Here is a 24,081-nt window from a genome sequence, read left to right on the forward strand (position 1 = left end):
TGGAGGTGTGGTTTGAAGCCGACACGAGAGGAATATATTGGTTGCTGTTGCTTATTAAGGATCATTATGCTTTCACGTTACACAAATAAACTTTTGTGTCGCTTGTGTCCACGTGCAATCTTGAATTGCCGTGGCTTTACCTCGGCAACTACCGAAACAAGTATTTTCATTATTTTATTTTACTGCACAGAGCAAAACTTTTAGGTTATATTTCTGTTTATTTAAAAATCTGAATAATTGTATTCCGTGTAATAACAATTGCTTCATTGTGTTATGTTAGCTTTCATTATTGTACCACAAGTTACTTGTAACGTTAATATCCATTTCTTGATAAATTTTTCTGAATTATTTTGTATTGCTAATATAAAGTGTTTGTCTTTCTTTTTTTAAAAGAGTTAAATGTTTATCGCTTCTCATGCTATATAATTTTTACAGATTCAGTAGAAAAAGATCCAGCACTGTTCTTCTTTAACAAAGAGGTTCAAGAATATCTCAAAATGTTGACAACAGTGGACTACAACAAAGTTTTTCGAAGTCGTAAAGATGGACATAAACTCAAACCATCGCAGTATAAATTCATGACGGATGAAGAGCTCCAGGAAGCTATAAAAATGGCACAACGCAGAGCAAAAAGAAATTTACAGATGCCACCAGTGGTGAAACAAAGATCAGATCCAATTCGGATATTATGTGAAGATGCTGGGCTACAGAATCATTGTACTGCTAAATATGTGTTCACTGATATCACATATGGTCTTAAAGATAGAGAAAGATTTATAGTGATTAGAGAACCAAATGGTACATTAAGACATGCTAATTGGGAAGAACGAGAAAGAATATTGCAAATCTTTCTTCCAAAACCTGGAAAGGAACTACGAAAACCAAAGATGTTTGAAGGCGAATACTTGAAGGTATGTACATTGCTTCTATTATGTCAAATTCAATGCTTTTAAGAGCAAAGCAATTAACAGGAAAGAAAATATAAAAACATTCCTATAAACATGAACTTAATTACTATTTTCCTCACAGGATTTGCTGAATCGCAACGAATTCGAGTTTATATTGGACCGTGCGTGCGTGCAATTTGAACCGGATGATCCCGATTATCAGGCGGTCACCCGGGAAGTCTACGAGCATATAAACGCAGAGAGACGTTTCGACATGTTGAGGTCTACACGTCACTTTGGACCAATGGTGTTTCATTTAGTATGGACGAATAATATTGACAATCTGTTATGCGACATGATCGAAAATTGTCAAATTGAACATGCCGCGCTATTGATACGTCTGTATCATATGATTCATCCAACGACTAAATCAGCAGTCGAACAGTGCAAGCACACGGACGATGTGGAGTTCATTATGCATTATGTGCGCCTGGACTCGCCGAGGAAAGATAAACTCGAGAAGCTCCTGCAGGCGTACAAAGAATTGCAACGGGAACAGCAAACCGTGGCGGAGGGTATTAAACAGGCGCATGGTATTTCTTCGGAGACAGAAAGTGTAAATATAAATCAATAAATATCTCGTTCTTTCGTCACAATGTAATCGATAAATATTTTTCTGTTCATAATCTCGAATAATAGTGGTAATAGTTGATAATGGAGAACTCGATTATTTCTTAATTATATACTTTTTAAAAAAAAAATTGCTTAATGAAAATTTTTTGTTGAATAGGAACATCGTTACTTAGAATAGTATTTTAAAATATTAAAAAATTAAAAGTAACTAGAAAATTAAATTGACAAATTGCGGAAACAAGTTTAATACAATTATAGGCAATTTGGAAATCATCTATATTCTGTCTGATAATTATAATTTCTTATCTTCGCAAAGGAAATATGGCAGATTCTTCTCCGAGAGTAGTCCACGTCATGCTTCTCTTTAGGACACCCTGTAGAATAAGAGTGAGACTGTGCTGCAGTATCTCATGATTTGCTTTATTCGTTGTTTGTAAGGTTGAACTAATTATTCGGTTGGATGACAGACACACGATCGTCAGGGCAATTCGATGATTATTACTCGATTATTTTATTACGTACGGTAGTACTTACAAACATTTACAAATGTAACAAGTCAATTCGATTTGGCGTACAGGATCGTCAGAAAACATTACACTAATGATCTTTTGCTAATTCGCAGTATGGAGAGGGAATGGAGGAGGAAAACGCAAAATCGATCGAACGATCCGACCCGCGCGCGCTCGGCTTTTCGCGCGGCTGCGGGCAGCGTGCATCTGTCCTGCAAAACGTTTTGTCTTCGCTTCGATTGGGAGGGAGAGGGATTTGGGAAAGGATTCGGGAACGGAGAGATCGTGATTGAGATACCTAACGATTGAACGTATCCGATAACGAATATAACATCTCTACCCGAGGTATCGCCGCGAACGAAAATGCACCGTTCAAAAGTAGCTTTGTACAAATGCAACGTTACGGTTGTGACGACACGCTGTAAGTACCTACAATCGTGGAACGATATTATCGTACAAACCCTATCGTTTGCGGTGAAAAAAGAAATGAAACAGACAAAAGAACGGGAGATTTCCTTCTTTTTTTTTTCTATCCCCGCTGGGACGTTTCGCCTCGTTATCATTATAATACTTGATAAGCACTCGCAAATTGTAATGTTCATTATCAATCGTTATCATTCGCCTTATCCTTAGTATACTCTTATTGTGTAGGTAATTATTATTTTCCCTATACGTGCTCCGGATTGCATATGTGTATGTGTGAATGACGGTGGAAAATAAATAAGATATGCTTTTTCGCCGCGCGCGTTTCAACCCCCGGATGCGATCGACCGCGTCGCTTCACGGTTAACAAGCAGCGCGATTCGGCCTTACCTCTTTTCAATAGCAAGGCAAATATTCGTCGATCGTAGTAATAAATGTCCACGTCGCTCGTTACACTAATATTGCTACCAACAAATCATAGGATTAACGAGATGCCGATCGCGAAATACGCCGACATTAATTATCGCTCTTTTTCTTCCGCGATATTTGCAAAAAGTGCGAACACGTATATCATTATCGACACAATTATCAAATCGCGATCTTGCACAGAGACAAGTTGTTGTAGCATGTACATAATTCATCTCTAATTATCTATTAACAATTTATAATAATTCTCTAATTACTTACTTAACTACTACCTAGCTAACTTAACAAAAGGAATTTTTACGAATTAGAAAACAGTCAAATATAGAATATCGATTCTTATTAATGCTTATCTTGCCACTGGAGGCTATTCTTAATTAATAAATTTTATTCTCCAAATCTTTCAATCGATAATCGGCAATGCGCTTTGAAGAAAACACGATCTCTTGGCGATCTTCGAGCCAGAGAAAATTCATCGGAGTGGAGGCCACATCCGAGGGTTGATATGAAAGCCTTGTCGAGCCAGTCTGCATCCGCAGACCGGATTAACAGAAAGGGTTGAAGCGTATAAAATAAGAAATACGCATATATACGAACATGTCAGCTGTTAGGCCTTTTTCAAAGCAAGATATGTAATTGCATCGAGCCCCGTGATCCAAACAACGCGAATGGAATTCAACGGATATCTGAAAGTCATCTGATAGCGATTTTAGACGTCCGTTCAGTTATCCCGGATGTTTCGGAGAGAATTCGGACTCCCAGATATTTGCGTTGTTCGTAAGGCACGGCGAGCTCGTGCAGTAAGTTTATGATAAATATCGCAAAACCGACGATCGCATTTGAGAAACGATCAAGATGACGTACGAAGCTTTTACGATGAATCGTCGCATCGATTTCGTATTGACATTGTTTTCAAACGACAAGACTCGAGTTACGTTTGCGCATTATTTGCAATCTTCTTTCATTACCTCTTTCTCTTTCGACCCATCAATCGCGTTAAAAAATTATTTGCAAATATTAATGACGTTGAACGATCGCGAAATCGCCGATTCGTCACCTTGATCGCAAAACGTTCGATTTCTCGGTAATCGCGGTGATGAAGAGACGATGAAGTGCGGTGATTCGACGATCGCGTCATCCTGTGACGATGGAGCGTAAGGTGATAATTAGCTAATAATCGTCCAAATAATTCGACGCAGGATGCACGTTGCGCGGCGTTAATTGCGAGATGTATGTTGCGGAGTTGTTGCGTTCGGGTTGGCAAATATTGAGCAATATCCTTCCTAACGCACACCTTTGGCCGCCGGAAAAAAATTGGCCGGCAGGTCTTTCGCGCGTCTTGCCGTGTCTCTCGATCATTGTCGGCCACGTTGTTCCAAGAGGACGGACCAGAATCAGTTACACCGACACTGAATTAGCTAACTTCTCATCTATTAATTCTCTCCCTATTATATTTTGTCGTTCCCGTGTTAACGTTACAAGACTTCGGATAAAAAACTGGATGTAATTTGCAAAGAGTTCAAAAGTTAAAATGTACAATCCTATCTAAAGTATCTTTACGAATTGCAGACTAACTCTCTTTGTCCCTTTTTCTGATTCTGCTGTTACGAAAGAGGTATATACTAAATCCAGCTAAATCTTTTAACTAATGGTCCTGCATGTCGTACGTAGAATAAGGAATCTGGGGAAATGGCAATTTAATTAATTCGAATCGTCAGTGCAATTCGCTACGCAATGATTCACACGCAGATACAGATTTTCTCGTTATAGTATAAATATTCTGCGCAGTCTGATTTTTTTTCTACGACTTCGATTGATTCATTAGTTATCTTATCACTAATACAGCAGATCGGTGTTGTATACAGGTGTTTAAGGGGTTGCTTCTCGCGTTTGCATTTTGTTGCCGCTTTCTGGGTCCGTTTCTGGGTTCTTCCGTCGATCATCTCGTATCGTACCAGTTTCATCTCCGCTGTACCGTTTCCCTACGTACTCCTTCATACCCCCTGAACAAATCACGCAGTTCTCGCACAATGTCACCCGTAAATTCCTTATCGGTAACGAGAATAATCACGTCACGATCATAATCACGATCACCTATTTCTACGCGTTCTGTTATATAGTGAATATATATATATATATATATATATATATGATGAATATATATATATATATATATATATATATATGTATATTTGTATGTTTGTAAATGCGGCTGGATGTGTGTATATTTATATACACGTAGACAATTGTTCTAAACATTTCTGATAAAAGTCACGTCTGTGTACGTTAGAACCATCGCTGTCGGGTACAAAATGCATTTTTATACGTGCCATTTTCACCGTCGTCTGAAAAAAAGATCGCTCCACAGCTTTGTTTGCAATGTTAACGACGTATGGACATGTAATATAATATGTACGCTTGTAGTATATTTCACACATATACATATATATTTTTTATATATACATATATATGAAATATACAATTTTATGTATATATATATATATATAATATATATATTTACTTCTCTATTTCCATTACGTGTATATATTTATATAAATCTTCCGCCTGCCCGCACGTATATGTAGCATGTATGTATATATTTATATATATAATACGTATGTATATATGTATATTTATATACGATGATCTCCTACGTAGAATCTTACGCTCGTCCTATTATGAAGAAAGAACGAATAGCCGAATAATTACGGGTGTATAATTATCTTAGAAAAAAAGTACGCGAGTACCATGTTTCCTTCTTTTTGTTTTCAAATTTGGCACACAGACGTTGCGAGGGGGGGGGGATACGTCGCGCGGATGTTTATGAGACAGGTCAACTTTGAAAATTCGCACATTTCTAAGCATCAAGATTGAAGCCAAGGGGGGGTAAGGATCGAGAGACCGAGGACAAGACGCGAGAAAATCGGGATGAAGCCCGCCTACCCGCCTTGAATATGCTACGTGATGCGATTCGCGTTTCCTATTTCTCTTCTCTTTTTTTCTCTCTTTTTCCGTCCGTATGCTACGTCGAGCACTCGCATATTTCCTCGCACATTCTTTTCTTTCAATCAATTATATTATATTAATCATAGCGATTAATGCGGTATTATTATGCGCGTCTTTCGCGCTGAATTCCTATGCTGTACTCTGCTTTCCAAGAGACGTTGGCCTCGTCATTCAGGATACCGGAAGCAATCTTCTTTCGCCTCCTGTTCTTCCTCTTCTTCGGTTCGCGCTTCTTCGCGTCCGCATCCTATCGTTTGGTCTTCTTAAAATTCTAGCAATTCCTTTTTGTCAAACCTCCTTCGGCCGATCTTCATCCGTCCGAATTCCGTGTTTCGTCTTTTACTCGTCTTGTTTGATGGATGGATGACAATCTTACTGGGGAGATCTATCCTATCGTTCGAGGACCAAGGATCACGTGGTAGCAGCCTCGCGATCCCGTCAGCCGCCGTGTTAACTCGCCAACGCGATTTCAGTGGCGACCTTGACGGTCGAGCAGCCGATCAGCGAGCGGCTTCTCGGTCACAGAATGTCCGTCTCGTAGACTTTGCTAGTGGTCGTGGTGGACGTGGTGGTGACGGTGGTGGCCGAGCCGGTGGTCGTGGTGCCCGGTACTACCGTCGTGGATGTAGTAATGTTGCCAGGGCCGTTGGTCGTCGCTGTCGTCACGACCGTCGCGGCGGGCGCTTGCCCGTTGATGACCTCACTCTTGGCTACGTGGTTACCATTGTCGCCGATGACTTCCTGCGAGATCTGGGGCTTGATGCTGAGGCTCGTGAGGGATCCGGAGCTCGCCGCGCTTAGACCAAGGCCCATCTTCGCGAGGAGATTGCTTTCGGAACCGGTCTTCTTCAGAAGATCGGGCGGCGCCGGTGGCACAGTGGTGAGACCGGCCGCGTTCCTCTGCAATTGCTGCAGCCTGGCGTACTGTTCCTGCAGAGCTTTCTGCTTCCTGAGCAGCTCCTGATGCCGTTGTTCCAACTGTTCCTGCCGACCGCGCTTGCTCTGCAGTCCCTCCTGCGAATTGACGCTCTCGCAGGAACTGGAATTGCTGGTCGACAATACCGCGGAGGATTGCGAGGACGACGAGTTGTGCGGCCCGACGACGCCCGGTGCGGTCGACGCTGAGGACGCGGAAGTCTGCTCCGCGGTAGACAGGATCGTCGTGGCATTCGGTGGTAAGGCCATCGGCGGTTTACCTTCCTTGCCGATGAGATTGTTGTTGCCGCTGCCGCGCGTCGAAGGTCGGCGCAGAGTCGCGTTGCCGCTTTGCAGGTTGCACGGATGATTCCTGGGCGGCAGTTGCGGGCTGGTAGGACTCGCCAGGGGCGATCGAGAGCTGGTGCGCGGCGGTGGTGGCGGCGGCACCCTTCTGGCACTCGCCAGCTGCAGCAGTTCGGCGTTCCGTTCGGGTACCGGCGGCTTTTGACCAGGCAGGAAGCTCTGCGGTAGCACCGGCATACCCGGCTGTTGCTGCCCCTGCTGGTCCTGCGACAACGACAGCGCCTGCAACCTGGCGATGGGCGGTGAAGTGTCGGTGTCCGAACTCGAGGGATACGAATGCAAGCGACGTAGTGTGCCGCCCGGCGCCATCCCGGGCAAACCCATCAGGCCGACGGCGGAGGATGCGATCAGGGCACCGCTGGAAGAGTCAATGCTGCCTTTCCGACCGATATCGCTGATGCTGGGCGCGCGTCCGCCACCGCCACCGGTGGTCGCCGCAACGGTCGTCGAGTCTCGAAGGCTGGAGGCACGGCCGACGTCGGTTAGGAGCGCATTCGAGCCCGGGTGTACCGACAAGCTGCTCGACACGTGGCCCATCTGCGAGCCTGGCCGCGAGAAAGTCTGCAGTTCGTCTAGCAGAGCGTCGAGTGCGTTCTCCGGACGCTGCTGATGGTCGGCGGATGGCTCGTGAGGGTGGCCCCCTCCCCCGAGGACGCTCGCTGACCCCACGACAGTGCGTTCCGCTGGCACAGGGGCAGCTGCCTGTTCGTTCAGACACGTGGAATCAACAGTTGGGCCAAGAACGTCGCGCCGGCCAGCCGGCCGGCCCGGAGGGGCCTGGCTCTGCCTCGCGGCGTCGCGCCAGCGTCCCCCCTGGGGGACGCGGACTGCCGGCTGTCCTTCCGCGTGCTGGCGCGACGCACCTCGGCATCGTGAGGAGGTCGTGCTCTTTTTTTTTCCGCGCTCTCGTTGAGAAGAAGCATCCCGCGCGATCGTCCAGTGGTGTCTCGTTCCGCGCGGTGTCCCGCGCGAGTTTTTGATATGAACGTATATAAAGTACACAACGATACATATAGATACTTACGCGCTTGTAGACACGGCGAACACACAGACACATATAGATGTATAAGGGTGTAGAGAACGATAATATGATAAGAGTTTTGAAAATCGCACATTGACTATGTACACTTGATTGTATTTACAGAGACAGATTTTTAAATTTGAATTCTTGGGTGCTTGGTGCAGACCGGAAGTAGTCCAAGTACCGGATGTTAAATGTGTCATATATCATGGTTTCACATTTTCTCGTTTGCAGTATGCTGTCGCTGCGGATGCTTTTTCTGACAACGAGAGCGATGATCGTAGAAAGTGGCGTCTCGATGCGAGGATCCGAATAATGAGTTTGAGAGGATGAATTGCGAAAGAGAGAGATAACAGAGAGATGATATTTGAAACACAGATCACGCAAAGTCCGATATTATTTCATGATTTCATCGTTTTCTAATATCTTGCAAAATTCTACATTTCTGTCTCTTAGCAAAATTTTATTAGAGTCAGTAGTTGCAATTTATACTATTGAGATTTTTACAATATTTTTTCGTAATTAAGAATATTGATTATGTGTAATATCTTAACGGACAGTTAACGGTTAATTTTATGAAGTATTCGATTTTACTCATGTAATGGACTTTGCGTTACGTGTCGTTAAACCACGCGAACATTTAACGCGAAGACGCACTTCGACACACCACGATCATACGATCGGAGGGTCAAGAGTCGAATTTCGTCTTTTTCTTCTATGCCATGCGTGTATGTGCGAAAAATGTACATGCGTAATAACGATGTGACAGAAGGGAGAGCATGACTATGAGACAATGAGTGATAATGAGCGAAAATCGCGGAAATGCAGAACATCGTGAATGATGAAAGTAAAGAGAAGAGACGCGCGAGAGAAGAGGATGGATGAAAGAGAGACACAGAGAGCGATAGAAAGGGAGAGAAAGTCAGAGAAAGAGAGAGAGAGAGAGAGAGAAAGAAAGAGAGAGAGAGAGAGAGAGAGAAAGAGAGCGCAATGATGAGTCGTGAATCGCAAGTAAGTGAACGAAAAAGAAGGCACACAATCGTAGGACATAATATGATTAATTCCGTTAGATAATTACCTGCGGGTCGGTTATACGTTTTGTGCGTGCGTTGTGCGTGTTACAAGTCAGTACTCGTTTGAGGCTCTTTTACATTTGGCATCGATTGCTGTCCGGTATTAGTCAACTTAAAAAAAAAAACAGAGAAACCAAAAATCAAAAATCCGAGGTCAGAGGCCGAGGATCGTGGACCGCGCGCGGAAGAGAAAAGAAAAGAGAAAGAACGCGATCCGTCGCTTCTTTTGCGAAAATGTCGTTCGTTTAACGCGGACGCACGGAAAATTAGGGCAAATGATTCGCGCAAAAATTCTCGAATCGAGTCGCAGCGTGAGATTTTTCAAGGAAAGTAATCTGACACTTAAAATTGTTTCACCTTTTCCTTCAATGATTTTAGATAAAATTATCGAAGGATATTATCGTTACGTTATAAATTACAATGGTATGGCACGTTAATACTGCAATATCGCGTCGTCAAATTTATTCCACGCTGACGCAATTATCTCAATTTTATCGAATCTCGTACAACATTCCGGCAGTTGTCTGTACGATTAATACTCAATTTCGTGCGGAAAAAAAATGAAAACGCGTGGCGCATCGCTTGGGCATCGACCTGTCATTTTGAAGTTGACTCCGGATGGATCTTGCATCGATCTCTTCGATCGGACCGAGAGCAAAATTGGTACAAGAGAAAAATTGGTATTGGTACAAGTAAATTAAATTGCGCAGATTAATCCACGAACGAGGTACCGAAAGAAATAGAAAGGCCATGATTCTCGTAGGATTTAAATGTAAATAAAAAAAAAGATTGTCGTCACATTTTTGTGATGGATCAAAGTAATAAAGTAATAACGAGTGTATACAGGATCTTCGTATCTGGTGAACGTGGCAACGTCACTTGTTGAAAACTAAGGAATAATTAGTTTTCTTTTGTTATGATTAAATTCAGCATTTTTTTATGTATTGTTCGAGCGAAATCTATGAGTTATTTAAAAAAAAAAAAAAAAAAAAACAATATTTTATCATCTATATGCGTTCCTGAAGTATACAATTTATCAAATATTTTTATTTTTGATTAGCTACGATTTGCAAAAGTTATTGACATCTTCATTAGCAAAAATTTTCGGTTTTTAACAAAGAACATCGCTACGTGCACCAAGAGCAATTATCTCGTGTATATACGAATGATCATCGTTCACACAAATCCTCCTGTTCAAAGTAAAATGAAACATATTGCATGAAGATTGTTGTGCCCATGCCGATGATTGAGGTGCACAGAAATGTAGATCGCAGTTACACTGAAGAAGAAGCAAGTCCTTTTCTTACCGAATTCGCCGTTTACGAATTAGTACGAGTACGCTCGTATTGTCGATGCCCGCACAAATGACGCCGACCTTCCGGATTTCGAAGCAACGGAAGACTCTTATATGCAGAATATAATAGCATGCATCTCGAAGGCGCGGATAAGGAAAAAAACAAGAAAGAGAAAAAGAGATATAGAGAGAAAGAAAAACGGGGATGCCTTCTCCCATGCAAAATTGCATGCGCGTCTACGCAATATGACACATGTACGTATCCTATATTATATATGTAACAGGCGTAACACACACGCACACACATACACACACACACACACACACACACACACACACACACACACATCATACATGTACACATGCTACATGCCACACACGTACGTATGAAACGTGCCTAATAATTAATACTCCGACTAGTTGTGAAACAAACAAAAAGATAATATCGAAAACAATAGAGTGGTATTATACATATCGAAAATATCGAAAAACCAAATATCGGCCAATCAAAAAATACACAGAGAAAACCTTCAGTCCAATCCTTATAGTAAGGCAATATAGTATAGTACGGACTCAGACTCATATAAATAGATAGAGATATATAGAGAGAAAGAGATAGAGAAATGAGATGGACAGAGATAAATAGAGAAGGGGGAGGAAGAGAAAGAGAAAAGGAGAGTATATATATATATAATATATGTATATCGATTTTTAGTGTGTCTCCAATGAATGGGTATATACATATACACAATTGAAAGAGAAAGAGAAAGAGAGATAGAAGAAAATAGAAAAAAAGTATTGATGGAAAGAGAATGATGATTTCGCACGAGGGCGGAGCACGCATATCGAACATGACGTGAGACGCGATAACATTCGATCGGTATCGGTGAAATCGAAAGAGATGATTAAGTTGATGGCGAACCGTCGACAGGAGTAAATACGACACAACGTAGAGAAACCAGACATATAAGAAGCCCAAATATTGTACAAATTATAAATGAGGTAGTTAATTAGACCTCTAGAGAGATGCTACACGCCAGCGTGTAGATCGGAGCGACCATAAACTCAAGCGTTTACTCCAACATAGATTTTTTTTCGTCATTTCAAAATCACTTTTTTCATTATACTAAAATTTTCATAACAATTAATGTTCCATTTAAAAAAAATCCATTATTTTTCGGAATACAGATAGATTTATGACTTTTTCTATTTTCTACAGAAAATTTTAGAATCTTGGACTTAATAAAAAAATTATATTATATAATATATACGCAAATTTATAGTCACTCCACTGTAAATAGATGCACAGTTGCAGTAGTTTTCATGAGATATAATATCGACACGTCAAACCTAAAACAATTAACATCACACTATGGCTTGAAGTTAATAAGACCAACATATATCTCTTTAGATATGCAAGGTATTCTTTTCTTTTCATATTCAAGTCATAGAATGACTTGTTGATTGTCTCAGTTCCGAAGTGCTCTGGTGTGCTCTGTGGCCTCGTCATTGCGTGTTTAATTGATTGAGATTGCATTTGTAAAGACCGAGATTCGTCAAATCTTCTCTCTAGCAACATTAAAAAGATTTACAAAAGTAATTTGTTTAAATATTTTTTGAATGCCTTTCGTTTCTTCCGGATAATTCCAAAATGTCTTTAGCTCACAATGGCAATATGATTCATTGAAGAATACATTCTTTCTTAGCTTTGTGATCTTTCAAACAATCTGAGAAATTTAGTAGAGAGATCTATAAAAATCAACTCGAAAATCAGAAACATTTTCAGATGTTCGATACTTAATTTGAGAGATTATAATTAAGAAATTTATCGCATTAAACTCTTTTGCAAATTGTCGTCCCAAATGTCATTTCACGAGTCACGAGTGATTGTTATTGGGAATACAAAAAGTGCCGAGATGTAAAAAGAATTTAACGAATCTCGATTCGTTTCCGTTTGCATCCTTTGCATATGTGCGCGTGAACAAGAAATCTTGCTAATTATAAGTGCATGTGAGTACGGCTAAATAAGCATAATGATGCAGCAAAAAAAAAATAAAATCAAAGGATTAAAATTATATAAAATTATATAAGTAATTATCTATTTTACAAAAATAGTTGCTTATAAAATTGTTAAGTCAAATTATAAAAGATTCCAGTTATTAATATAAGAAATATAATTGTATTTCAATTCAATTTTAAAGGAGAAAAAAGCATTTTTAATTTGAATCACTTCAAAAAATTACGCGGAATTGTACATACTTAGATGTATATCAAAATTAAATAATTGATACAGAATATATATCAGCAAGTGGAATAAATTTAACAATAGCATTTTCTCTCAATAAAATTTAGCAATAAAAATATTAAAATAACAAAGCCTTATAGCAGATGAAGTTTATACTACTTCACAATTCTTTTTTATTTTATCTACAGTGTATCTATATTTTTTATTTTTATCTTTATTTTATTTAGTGTATAAATTTATATTTTAAATCAATTAGATGCGTTTCATTATTTGCTAATTTATTACATAATTCATTTACATGAAAAATCGCATGGAGAAATATATGTATATATTTCGCTCAGATATTTTTGCTCAGACTTGCTATGCAATTATATCACGTGTAATTGCTGACTTTATTCCACTTGATATGCATACATGTTCGCGCACACGTATTACAGAGGCACATTGCAGATTTCTTCCGCAAGAAGGTTCTCTCTCGCGAATTTCGTATTCGCGGCTATGTTGTGACGAGGCGGCACACCGATATGATTTCATCGCGTAATTAACTTCACGTACGGTTAATATATACGCAGAAATATATATATATATATATATATATACATATGTACACGCTGCCGAGAGCGGCAAGCAACCTGGGCGATATGATTTACTTCAGATCGCGATGTTCGGACAAAATGTAAGAATCAGACGCGTCGTCATCATGCATTGAGTGACTTTTTGTCATCCTGTGACGACTGGCGGATGTGACGGGGGGATGAGATAGACAGAAAAAAGATAGATAGAAAAAGAGAAATATATATAGAGAGAGAGAGAGAGACAGAGAAAGAGAAAAAGAAAGAAAGAGAGAGTGAGAAAGGGAATCGGTGGAAAAAAAAGACTAGCACAGCAATACAAGGGAGAATCTCTGTGAGATGCACTTGCGCGCGCGGATGGTGCGTGCCATCGTCGTGGTACGTCACACAAATCGGGAAATCCAATGTAAACCTTGAAAAACGTACGAAGATGGTACAGACGACGTCAAGGGGGCGAAGGGTTGAGGTTGACGGGCAGAGGGTGCGGGTAAGACCTTACTATAAGAAGTGGATTGGAGTGAATGTGTGTGTCTGATCAGGTCGGGCTGTTACTACTTCCGCGTTTCTACGTCGTGTAATGATGTCAAGCTGCCTTGTATCATCGATCAGGATCAAAAAAATTCGAACTGATAATGCAAAAATATATTCTGACATCTGCTTATTCTTATAAAATAGACATGGTCGTTTCTCGGATGTATTGAAATGTTAGTTCTTTAAAATACACTCAGAATATATTTTATAATATTAAAAAATAGTGAGTGAATTACGGCTTTGTTTTATTCAATTTTTGCAAAAAAAATATTATGAACAGTATTGATTTTGTGATAAAAAAAAGTAGATTTTTAACAATAAGTGTCAAAAGATTTTCTAGAATTAAAAAATTATTTACTATATAGAAGCTACTTTTTAAAAAAGAATTAGTTATCAAGCTCAGAAGAACAATTCGATCGTCGACGATGCAAGACAATTCTCGATTGTTTGCCGATGCTCGATGAGCGAAAGCGCTCTTTTCTTCGTCTTTCGCGTCTTTCGAATCGGCATGGGCGTCTCGATAAGAACTAACTCGCGCGGATATTCCGTAGAAACCAAGGAGGAAACGTTGAAAATACATATTATATAAATAAGTATTCTTGCGAAAAAGGCGAAGTGAGAGCGCTAAAATCAAAGACGTATAGCACGTAGCACAGCAGAGTCTTAATGAAAGTTTGCTCATTTTTCGAACTGGCTAATTATAAGTGACACTAGCCAATACGTATATGTCGTATATAGTATAATTGTATGTGTATGTGTCTGTAATTTTGAATAATTGTGTGTCACATAAATGTGACTTCTCGCGACGACTTTGTGCTGAATTGCGATATTATCGCAGAACAAAGGCTTTTCTTCCCTTGTCATATCGGACACAGGCACTAGTGTATAGCAGAATATTCGAACGGTTTCAAGCAGAAAAGAAGTGTAAAGCTGTAGGAAGTCAAGTAGAGTGCAAAATAATTTCAAGAACAGCGGGAAACCGCGCGGCGTTCCTTGCGCCTTGGACATCGCGATTCTCCTTTCAATGTGCTTCATGAGAAAAACGTGCAGTAGATACAAGCGGAAGTACTTAATAGACTTAGGTAGGAAATATTGCATTTTCATATACTCAGAACATGATGCCAGAAGTTACAAATTATTGGCAGTTCCGAAGATTTGAGCATTAAACTGTATGCACGTGCTTACGTAATACCGAGGAGAGATTAATATTTAAACTATATTTTATATTAAATGTTGAAATGCTCGTTTCGTATAGAACTATGTTTACTTAAGCTGTGTGGCATCACTGTCATTATTATATAATGAACATAAATATTAATTTACAAAAATCTATTTGCTACGGAATTATATCATTTAATATTAAGCTTTATATCATAAATAAAGCAGATAGGAAGCCATTTTTTATTTTTGACTTATATAAAATTATTAATAAATAGCAATAATTAAGAAAGGTATAATATAATGCTGAGAGACTCTGTTATGATCAAACAAGCAATCTTCTCCTGATCAAAATTGCTCATATCTATTGCACATTTCAAATCATTTTTTATTACATTTACAAGTATTCCCCGATTAATCATATAAACATGGTGCCAATCAATCAGTTGCCTGTGCATTTTCCGATATTCTCAATGAAGTATCAATGACAAAGAAAAGCATCTGTCACTTTTGACACTTTTCTTCGTATAGCGCAAAGTGATAAACAACCCAAAAAAATTACAAAAATTGAAAGTCAAGAAGTCGGATAAAAATGAGATTTGTCTCAGAGCAAGCATTTGAGATCAAGACTGTGATTGAAGTAGAATGACTATAGCACTGTATGGCGATAGGAGAATTTAACTCATTTGGATTAACTCCGAAGAATTCCGCTAAATTGCTATAAATTTTTGCTATAAACTTTATTATAGAAAAATTAAAATTAAAATTTTACATACATACTCAGATGTATGTATTATTTTATTTATCTACTATATATATGAGAATAAATCGATTTTTTTCACAACTGTTATTTCTTGTCGAGATAATATTTTGCAACATATTTTACAATAGTCAAATAAGTAATATTTGTTTTATGATTGTGTGTGTGTGTGTATGTGTGTGTATATGTCATGAAATTTGCAAATTACACAAATTATTGGAAATTTTTAGCGGTTTTGGAGACTCGTAAACTACAGGATTTAATTTACAAAACAGAAAAAAGTTTTTACTTTCATCTCAATAGAATGACAAAATGGATCGCAGGATCTGGCGGAATGCTCCGGAGTGCCGTGAAAGGATAACAATTATTGAGAGTATGATGATTGTGCTGCAGACATACCGAATAAAAAAGAATATGAATATAAATATATTCTGTGTGTTTGATATATATGTATATGCGTGTATATATAATATATATAAAAACAGTACAGAATAATAATTATAATAATAATAATAATGATAATGATAATAATAATAATAGAATAATAAACGGTAGTCCTTTTTATAATAGTAATAATAATTATAATAATTTATAAATATGAATAAGTAAAAATTTACTCGTGACTGGTCTGTATGGCCTCCTTGAAGTTAGTACTCCACTTCCAGCCATACTAAAAAATTAATATTATTTTCACTATCTGTTAAGTTGTAACATCTGATTTTTTTTTATTTGTCTTTTCCTTAATTTTTACTTTTTCTTTTCTCTAATCTCTTTAGTACACAAAAGTTTTCGTGTACGAAATAGCTTGCAATAACCCGCGTCGCTCGCGATTCTTTTGCAAGAAAAAAAAAAACGAATGCGGAGAGAGAGAGAGAGCTTCGACAAGCGAGAGCACCTCTCCCGCTTCGCTCGTTGTCAGAAACGAGACACGTTTCGTTCGTTATCAGTAATCAGACGAGTTTGTTCAGTAATGCCGAACAAACGGGCATCTTGACGAATTATGCGATGTCCATAGGAAAAAAAAAAAAAAAAAAAAAAGAAAGGGAGAGAAGACTCGTCGCGACGCAGATTTTCCGTCGTTAAACCACAACTAACACTCATGAATGATCTGACAAAACATCGTGATCGGCGTCGTCGAAGAAGAAGATTGTAAAAGCGATCTGCGCTCTATGCCATCTAAGCGATCTTGCTTTTCATCTGGCGCCTTGCGCAAATAGAAGATCTACATCGAACTTTTTTCATTTCTGTTCCTGTAATTATTATTTCTATATTGTTAATTGGCAATAGATTCTCGTCCGCATTGCGGAGCGAAATGCAGGGCGCAAGATGCGAGAATGCGAAGTCGCTTTTATGAGATAGTAGAGCAATACACGCTGTAATCCCGAAGTTAAAGCAACGCGACGTTTAGGCGAACGTTGCATTGCCACTCTTCAAGCAATCTTCGAATCGCTCTCGAACGAGTGAATGACGATGAGAAAGAAAGAGAGAAAGAGAAAAAAAAATAGAAAGATATATATATATATATATAGAGAGAGAGAGAGAGAGAGAGAGAAGGAAAAAGAGAAAGAAGAAAAGAGAAAAAAAAAGAAATAGGGAAAAGGAAGAGAAGCTCGAGACAGCCGATCCGAGCGATTCGATTCTTCTGATACTCATGAACGATAAGCATCGACGGCTACGAATGTTTTGTCACACCATGCGCTAAATGTAAAAAATATCTATACTATCGGGACACAGCAAACACTGAAAATATTGGTTTTGTGGATGAGGACAGAGGGATCCATATCACAGAGACAGAGAGAAAGAGAGAGAAAGAGAGAGGAGAGTCAAAGAGTAGAAAGAGTAAAAAAGAAAGAGAAAGAAAGAGTGAAAGAAAGATAGAGATAAGTTGTAGAGGAGACTTGCATATTTTATTCCCTGCCGAACGCTTTCGTGCGATGCTAAACTGTCGGAACTGCTCGAAAAAAGACGGAAACTTCGGAGGAAGGAAAACAGAATCGCGAGAACTCGCGAAAAAAAGAGAAAGATAAAGAGGAAAAGAGAAAAAAAAACCGAAAGAAAAAGAAACAGAGATAGAAGATAGAAGTAGAAAGACAGAAAGAGAAAGAGAGAGAGAGCCATCATCATATTCGCGTATGCGGTCAGCATTTCTTTTTTACTCCCCAAAGGACCGGCTTAGCGAAGAAGATGGCAAGAGAGGCTCGATGTAATGTTTCACACCGAGTGACCGAGTGGAAATGAATATGTTGGTATTTTCCGGGTGGAGATGACGACGTCGGCCGTTGCGAGACATTCGCTAATGGATCTCCACATCGCAGCGCGCAACGGTGAACAAAGATCTTTGTGCGAAAGTTGAAAATTGGCGGTTCGTGTCAAAACGCGATTGATCGCTGCGATTTGATTGCGATAGCGAAATACGATTAAAAGCAGGTCGAAATGAAGAAGTGGTTTCAATGGGGGAGATAAAATGATTTAATTTGAAATTGAAGAAAACGTGTTTCTATGGAATTAAGTGCCTTGCCTTCTAAATCAAGATTAGTCCCAAGACCAAGGCGTTTTATACACGACGATAAGCTGATACACTTAATTCTGGACAAATAATACTTTTTAGCATTATTTATACCAAAGTGATCTCTGACGTGTGCTAGTATCATTTAAGTAGCACTAAGAATATCTAGCACTGTTATCTTTTTGTATATAAGTATATGTGGCAACTATTAACATTCATGAATTTATTTTTAACTGAGCACTCCGGTGCTATCCGGTCGTCTTCGGATTTCGTTTCTTTCTTTAAATGACGGGTGATGGATCATTTCTTTGTCGGTGTTAAGATATACATCACCCAAATGATAGGTTTCGTAAGATATGTGTCGTACGAACGTACTGTTGTACAACATACGTGAAGAAGGTAAAGGCAATCGATTGGTTTCTGTCTGGTGGAAAGGTTTACATCAGATTTCGTACTGTCAATGATGGTGATGCGGAATAAGCGAGCGGTAGCCGAGGAACAAGGTAAATGGAGCTGCGGATCTGTTTCTAATCTTTTCCTAATCGAACGATCGAAGACAGCGGAAGGTATTCGCGATATTTGACAATAATTCATCTTCCAAATTCTGTTCAAGTTCTCAAATTATAGGTTGCGCAGAAAGAAAACGTGTAATTTTGAATTAGCATTACACAATCTTGAAGTTGCATTTATTGATATCAGAATATCATGAATTTGTGAAATAGTAACGTAAAACTTGACAAAATTTTGCAACTACGCGTTACCTATTTTATTTGCTATTTATTTGCTGTAGACAATTCGATTTATAAATAAGCAAATTTTTATATCGTATTTTTTAATAGATATATAGAATTGAATTTATAAAATTCCATGTCCGAGTTCTCGATGTCAACATCAAAAGCGCAAATGTTGCAAAACTTTGAGATGTGTTATTATTAATTACATAGCTATTTACATTATTCGGTAATTAATAAATTTCTTATTATTAATTTTGCGTAGATCGTATGTGCCAATTTCCGCTGATAAATATATTTCCGCTGATTCGAAAACCGCCTTGTCTGTCTGACTATGCCGTCATTGTTCTACTTACGGATTTAAAACAGATGAAATAATCCTAAAATTTCAATCAATCGTAATGATCGTTTTACTTAGTTAATAATATTTACATACAGTTTATTGATACCTATTTAAAAATTTGTAGTTTTAATACGCTGACTTTTTAATTTAATGAATTAACGACTGATACAAATAAATTCAAGCTTTACAAAATTAAAGATTAATGGATATCTTTAATAAAATTCAATTGTAAATTCAATTATTAATTATTTATATTTTATTGTTGATGAACTTTATTGCTGGTGACAGCAGAATATACACGTATTAAAAATTTTATGATTTCTCGACATTTTAACATGAGAATAATACGCTAGGATGATTCATATATTTATAATTATTGCGATGACACACACCCAAAATTCAATTTCAATAATCAGGCATAGTCAGATGGACGTTAAAACGATGATTTTCGATGATTTCGCACATTGCAGCGATTTATGTATGTGTATCAATGCTACTTGATCGGCGCGTCACAAGTGTACGCGTTAAAATAAACATTATTGTACGTATATACAATATGACATATGATATATGTATACGCAAAAAGAAAGGCCATATATTTATTACGTATATATGTTGTGATTATAAGAGACATATTTTATATATTACCAGAAACAAAATTCTATATCACTCGTTGCATGCGCTTGTTAGCATAATGAGGATACGGGGTAAGCGGTGGCTGGATAGTAGAGAAATACACGTCTTTTTGCAAAATACCATACCGGCTTACTTATGTGGGACAAGAAAGATCTACGAAGCGTGGAGAGTGGTCTCATCGACGCTCTACTTTGTCGACAGGTAGCAGATTGCAATATTGCCGTCGTGTGAGACAGTGTTCGGTGAACGAGTTCGCAGAGGTGAATAAGAAGCTGCGATGGGCACAATCGTGTTCCGTAAGCTATTTGTCAGTTGATACTCTCATTACACGTTCTTACATTATACTTGTAAATGAAAATCTGTCAATACATTGAAAAGTTAGCTTACAATTTTCATCGTTGTTTTAATAATTATTCGATAAATAATGTTATATTTTATATGGAACTTTAGTACTTACAGCAATGTACGTTTATAAAAATATGGAAATTCCAGAAGCAATGCCTCATTTTCCAGTAGATGGTTTTTTAAGGATTAAGTCTGGTGTAATCAAATATATTAAAAGCTAATATTTTATGTAAATAAATATAAAGTAAGAATTTCTGCGATTATTATTATGTATTAAAATCATAAGAAGATATTAAATATCATTTAAAATATTATAAAACTATTAATTATCAAAAATTACAGTATTTTATACAATAGAAATGTTTAAAATACATCATAAAAATATCTTAAAGATATCGTGATATTTTTAGCATATCTCTGTGATATATTTTAAACATTTTTGCTGTATGAGATATAATATTTATTAAAAGGAAATATTTTATTAATTTCTTGGCTTAAACTTTAAACTTTCAAATTTTATTTTTAATTTTATTTTTCATTAGTTATATATAATAAAGTAATAAATAATAAAGTAACTTGCTAAATAAATAAATATATATATATATATATATAAAATTGAATTAAATATATTTAATATTTATCTTGTTTTTATTATATAATTTTATTATATATAAAAAAAGCAATGGAAAATTATTTAAATATATGCACATTTATTATACAGAATGTCCTGTTAAAAACATAAAGCGAACACAAACATGATATATAATATTTGGAATTTATCTCTCATTTTTAATGCATAGAATTAAAAAACTAAAAATTTTAAAGGAAAATAAATTAATTGAGTTTATTTAAATTATTTTCCAGGTAATTGTATTTAATAATTTTCTACTAATAAATACATTCCACATCGTGAAAAGTGCATTGCATCCCTCCTGGAACACATTGCGCCTATAATTGAGTTGTTAAATTTGACGTGCCCATCTCCTAACGAAAGCGAATATCTCGATCATCACACGGATCATAGTGTGCGTGTGCCGTGCCACTCGCGACAAAGTGTGCCACACGACAAGATGTGCACGCAACGAGAAGGAGGGATTGTATGCATGTAGGAAGCCAGGATTTCTCGTTTTCTACATTCGATCGCGTCGGAAGACGCGATCCTCTCGAACATTTCTCGTGACACAGGACGATTCTTTGTCGAAGTACGCGTCGTCCGTCCAATCGTATATCTCGATAACGCGTATGGAGAGAGAGATTGTTGAAAATAAGACGAGGACTCAAGAAATTTCTCTCGTCCGAGATTGCCCCAAGACTCTAATCGAGAATTAGCGATTCACAGATTCCCGTGACGAACCCCCATCTTCTCGCGATATCTTACCGGTTCTTCTTTTCCTTCTTCCTCGAGGGAGAGGAGGCCGAGACGGAAAAACGTGGATACGAATGTTCAAGCGTGACACTAGGATTGATCGAGGAGATCTCGAGGGGATATCTCATGCAACGGGTGGCGCGATACTTTTCGGTATCGGGAAGAGGTGCGTTTCACGGGGACCGCGACGGCGAAGAAAAAATTGGAGCAGAAGATTGTTGGGAAAATTGGGTCTTGATAGAAGGTAGAGATAGATTGAGAGAGATAGAGAGAAAAAGAGAGAAAGAGAGAGATAGAGAAGAGAGCGAGCGAGCGAGCGAGCGAGCGGGGCCAATGGAGCGGTTACCTTGGAATGCTGTGCCGTCGTTGGTGTTATAGGCGGCGTGTCTTCGGCATCTACGCTCGCTGCGTTTGGTAATCGCTGCTCTTGCACCGACGCCAAGCTAAGCGAGAGGGAAGAAACCGAGTTTCGTCAGTAGTGAGAAAGTTCTGATGCTATTGTCCTATTTTACTTTTTTATCTTATTTATTCTACTTTATTTATTTCTTAGAATTTGCTATATGTCAATTGATAGTCGTAGAAAGAATACACGTTAAATTCTAATGGTTAAAGATAAAAATTTATAAAATGTCTACTTTGAAATAATTCGATCTGCGTTTGATAAAATGATATCAGTTGATAAGCTCTTACTACAGTAAATACAAAATTTTCATATTTGTAAACTCCGAAAAATTTGAGAAATTTCTATTGTATTCTTACTGAGTTAGAATTGACGACAGTGCATTACGATAAAATAAAAAGCCATACCGTTTGAGCGTCACGAGTGTGCCGGTGAGTTTCTTGCAACGTTTCAACGCAGACTCCAGTCGATCGGGTTGTCCCTTCAGGAACTTCTGCTCGCGCTCCACGTTTTCTACCTCGGAGCTTAGAAGACTCTTTATACCCTCTTGCAAACTCGGGAACCGTACTTTTAGGTCGGCCACAGTTTTGCTAGAAGACAAAAATATTCCGCATCATTCATTATCTCGTAGTTTTCTTACGTAGTTTATCTTAAATGTTGTTTATTTTATCTTAAATCATCCATTGTTAAATGTACAAATGATTTGTAAATCTATCAACGCATTTAACATCAAGTGTGCGATGATTACGCTCTCTGCTCATGTTGAATCGAACGCATGCATGGCTTACCTGGATTTACTCAATATCAAAGCCATGTTCTCCACATCCGACATATTGACACGCGTCTTTTTAGTGATCACATTACCGCGAAGTTCCTCCACGGTGCTCTCGAGCTCGCTGAAATTCGCAAACATTTCGTTTATGTTTCTTTACACAATGCATCTTTTAGAAGGATACGGCAAATACGTTGCCTTTTTAGAAGGATACGGCAATACTCACGTGAGATCTTTTTCCAGCCTTATCATCTCTTGCTTGTAGAGGTCTTCCTCGCGGCTCACTCGCATCTTTTCTGTATCTCCAGCCGTCCAAGCTGCGTCTCCTCCAGATAACAGCATAGCCCTATGACAACAATCGATAGAATTGTTTATTGATCAGCGTGTTATCTTTATTATATATTATAATAAATATTTATAAATTATTATAATATTATAAATATATAAATATTATATAAATATTATATAAATATTATATAAAATATTATATAAATATTATATTATAATTTTTGAAAATATATTTTAATTTTATTATATGTTATTTAAAAATTCTTAGTATGTATGTATGTATCTTTATGTGTAATACTATTAATCCATTTCTAAAAAAAGGCATTAAGTCAATACTTGAATGTATCGAAGTTATTGTTGTCGTTTTTCCGCGATACCAATTGATTTTCTCATTGCGCTTACTTCGTGAGCAGCTGTCATCGCGAAGATCGTTTTGACAATTGTGTTGTAACAAGCGGTTAATAGTGTAACAATATTATAATTATATAATTTTTACTCCTTTCGTTCAAAGAAAAATGTTTTATATAAAAATTATAACAGGAGGAGGCCACATGATTGGGATATTGAGTTATTTGCAGGTGATATCACCTGTCGAGATTTTTTATGATCGTCATTTTTTAAATGGAATTATATATTTTTTATTACGCAGTATGACTCCTCTATTTATTTTGGATAAAAAAGTATTAAGATACAAATGTCAAAAAATCAATAGTTTACGAGATATTTTATATTTTATTCTGACATATTCTGATATTCTGTATATACATATGATGTACGTCATGATAAGAACATATGTATTTAACATAAACATTTGCGGAACGCAAAATGAAGAAGATTGGTCTTTGTCCCATGTCTCTACGTCTATTTTTTGAGAAGTA

The 24,081-nt window shown here is 37.8% G+C and overlaps 2 protein-coding genes and 1 long non-coding RNA gene across 3 annotated transcripts in view; 1 reads left to right on the forward strand and 2 right to left on the reverse strand.

The window, feature by feature from the left end:
• The first annotated feature begins 23 nt into the window (after positions 1 to 23).
• mRpS22 (mitochondrial ribosomal protein S22) lies at positions 24 to 1,548 on the forward strand. Its single transcript, XM_011635379.3, has 3 exons — positions 24 to 160; positions 436 to 911; positions 1,030 to 1,548. Exons 1-3 carry the CDS (start codon positions 67 to 69, stop codon positions 1,519 to 1,521), a joined length of 1,062 nt encoding a protein of 353 aa, XP_011633681.2. The 5' UTR covers positions 24 to 66; the 3' UTR covers positions 1,522 to 1,548.
• A 459-nt stretch (positions 1,549 to 2,007) lies between these two features.
• Positions 2,008 to 24,081, reverse strand: part of LOC105424895 (uncharacterized) — a 189,469-nt gene continuing 167,395 nt past the window's right edge. Inside the window, exons 19-23 of the mRNA XM_089072894.1 lie at positions 23,142 to 23,261; positions 22,932 to 23,039; positions 22,551 to 22,733; positions 22,090 to 22,186; positions 2,008 to 7,864 (exon numbers count right to left, since the gene is read on the reverse strand). Coding sequence (XP_088929020.1) covers positions 6,401 to 7,864; positions 22,090 to 22,186; positions 22,551 to 22,733; positions 22,932 to 23,039; positions 23,142 to 23,261 — 1,972 coding nt within the window. The 3' untranslated portion in view covers positions 2,008 to 6,400. The remainder of the gene's footprint in view (positions 7,865 to 22,089; positions 22,187 to 22,550; positions 22,734 to 22,931; positions 23,040 to 23,141; positions 23,262 to 24,081) is intronic.
• Positions 18,974 to 22,083, reverse strand: LOC148937359 (uncharacterized). Its single transcript, XR_016138375.1, has 2 exons — positions 20,490 to 22,083; positions 18,974 to 20,391 (listed from the first exon to the last, which is right to left on the reverse strand). It is a non-coding gene; the product is annotated as an uncharacterized LOC148937359 (long non-coding RNA).

Source organism: Pogonomyrmex barbatus, unplaced genomic scaffold (genome assembly GCF_055798465.1).
Source record: "Pogonomyrmex barbatus isolate J1 unplaced genomic scaffold, ASM5579846v1 scaffold14, whole genome shotgun sequence".
NCBI classification, from domain to species: Eukaryota; Metazoa; Arthropoda; class Insecta; order Hymenoptera; family Formicidae; genus Pogonomyrmex; species Pogonomyrmex barbatus.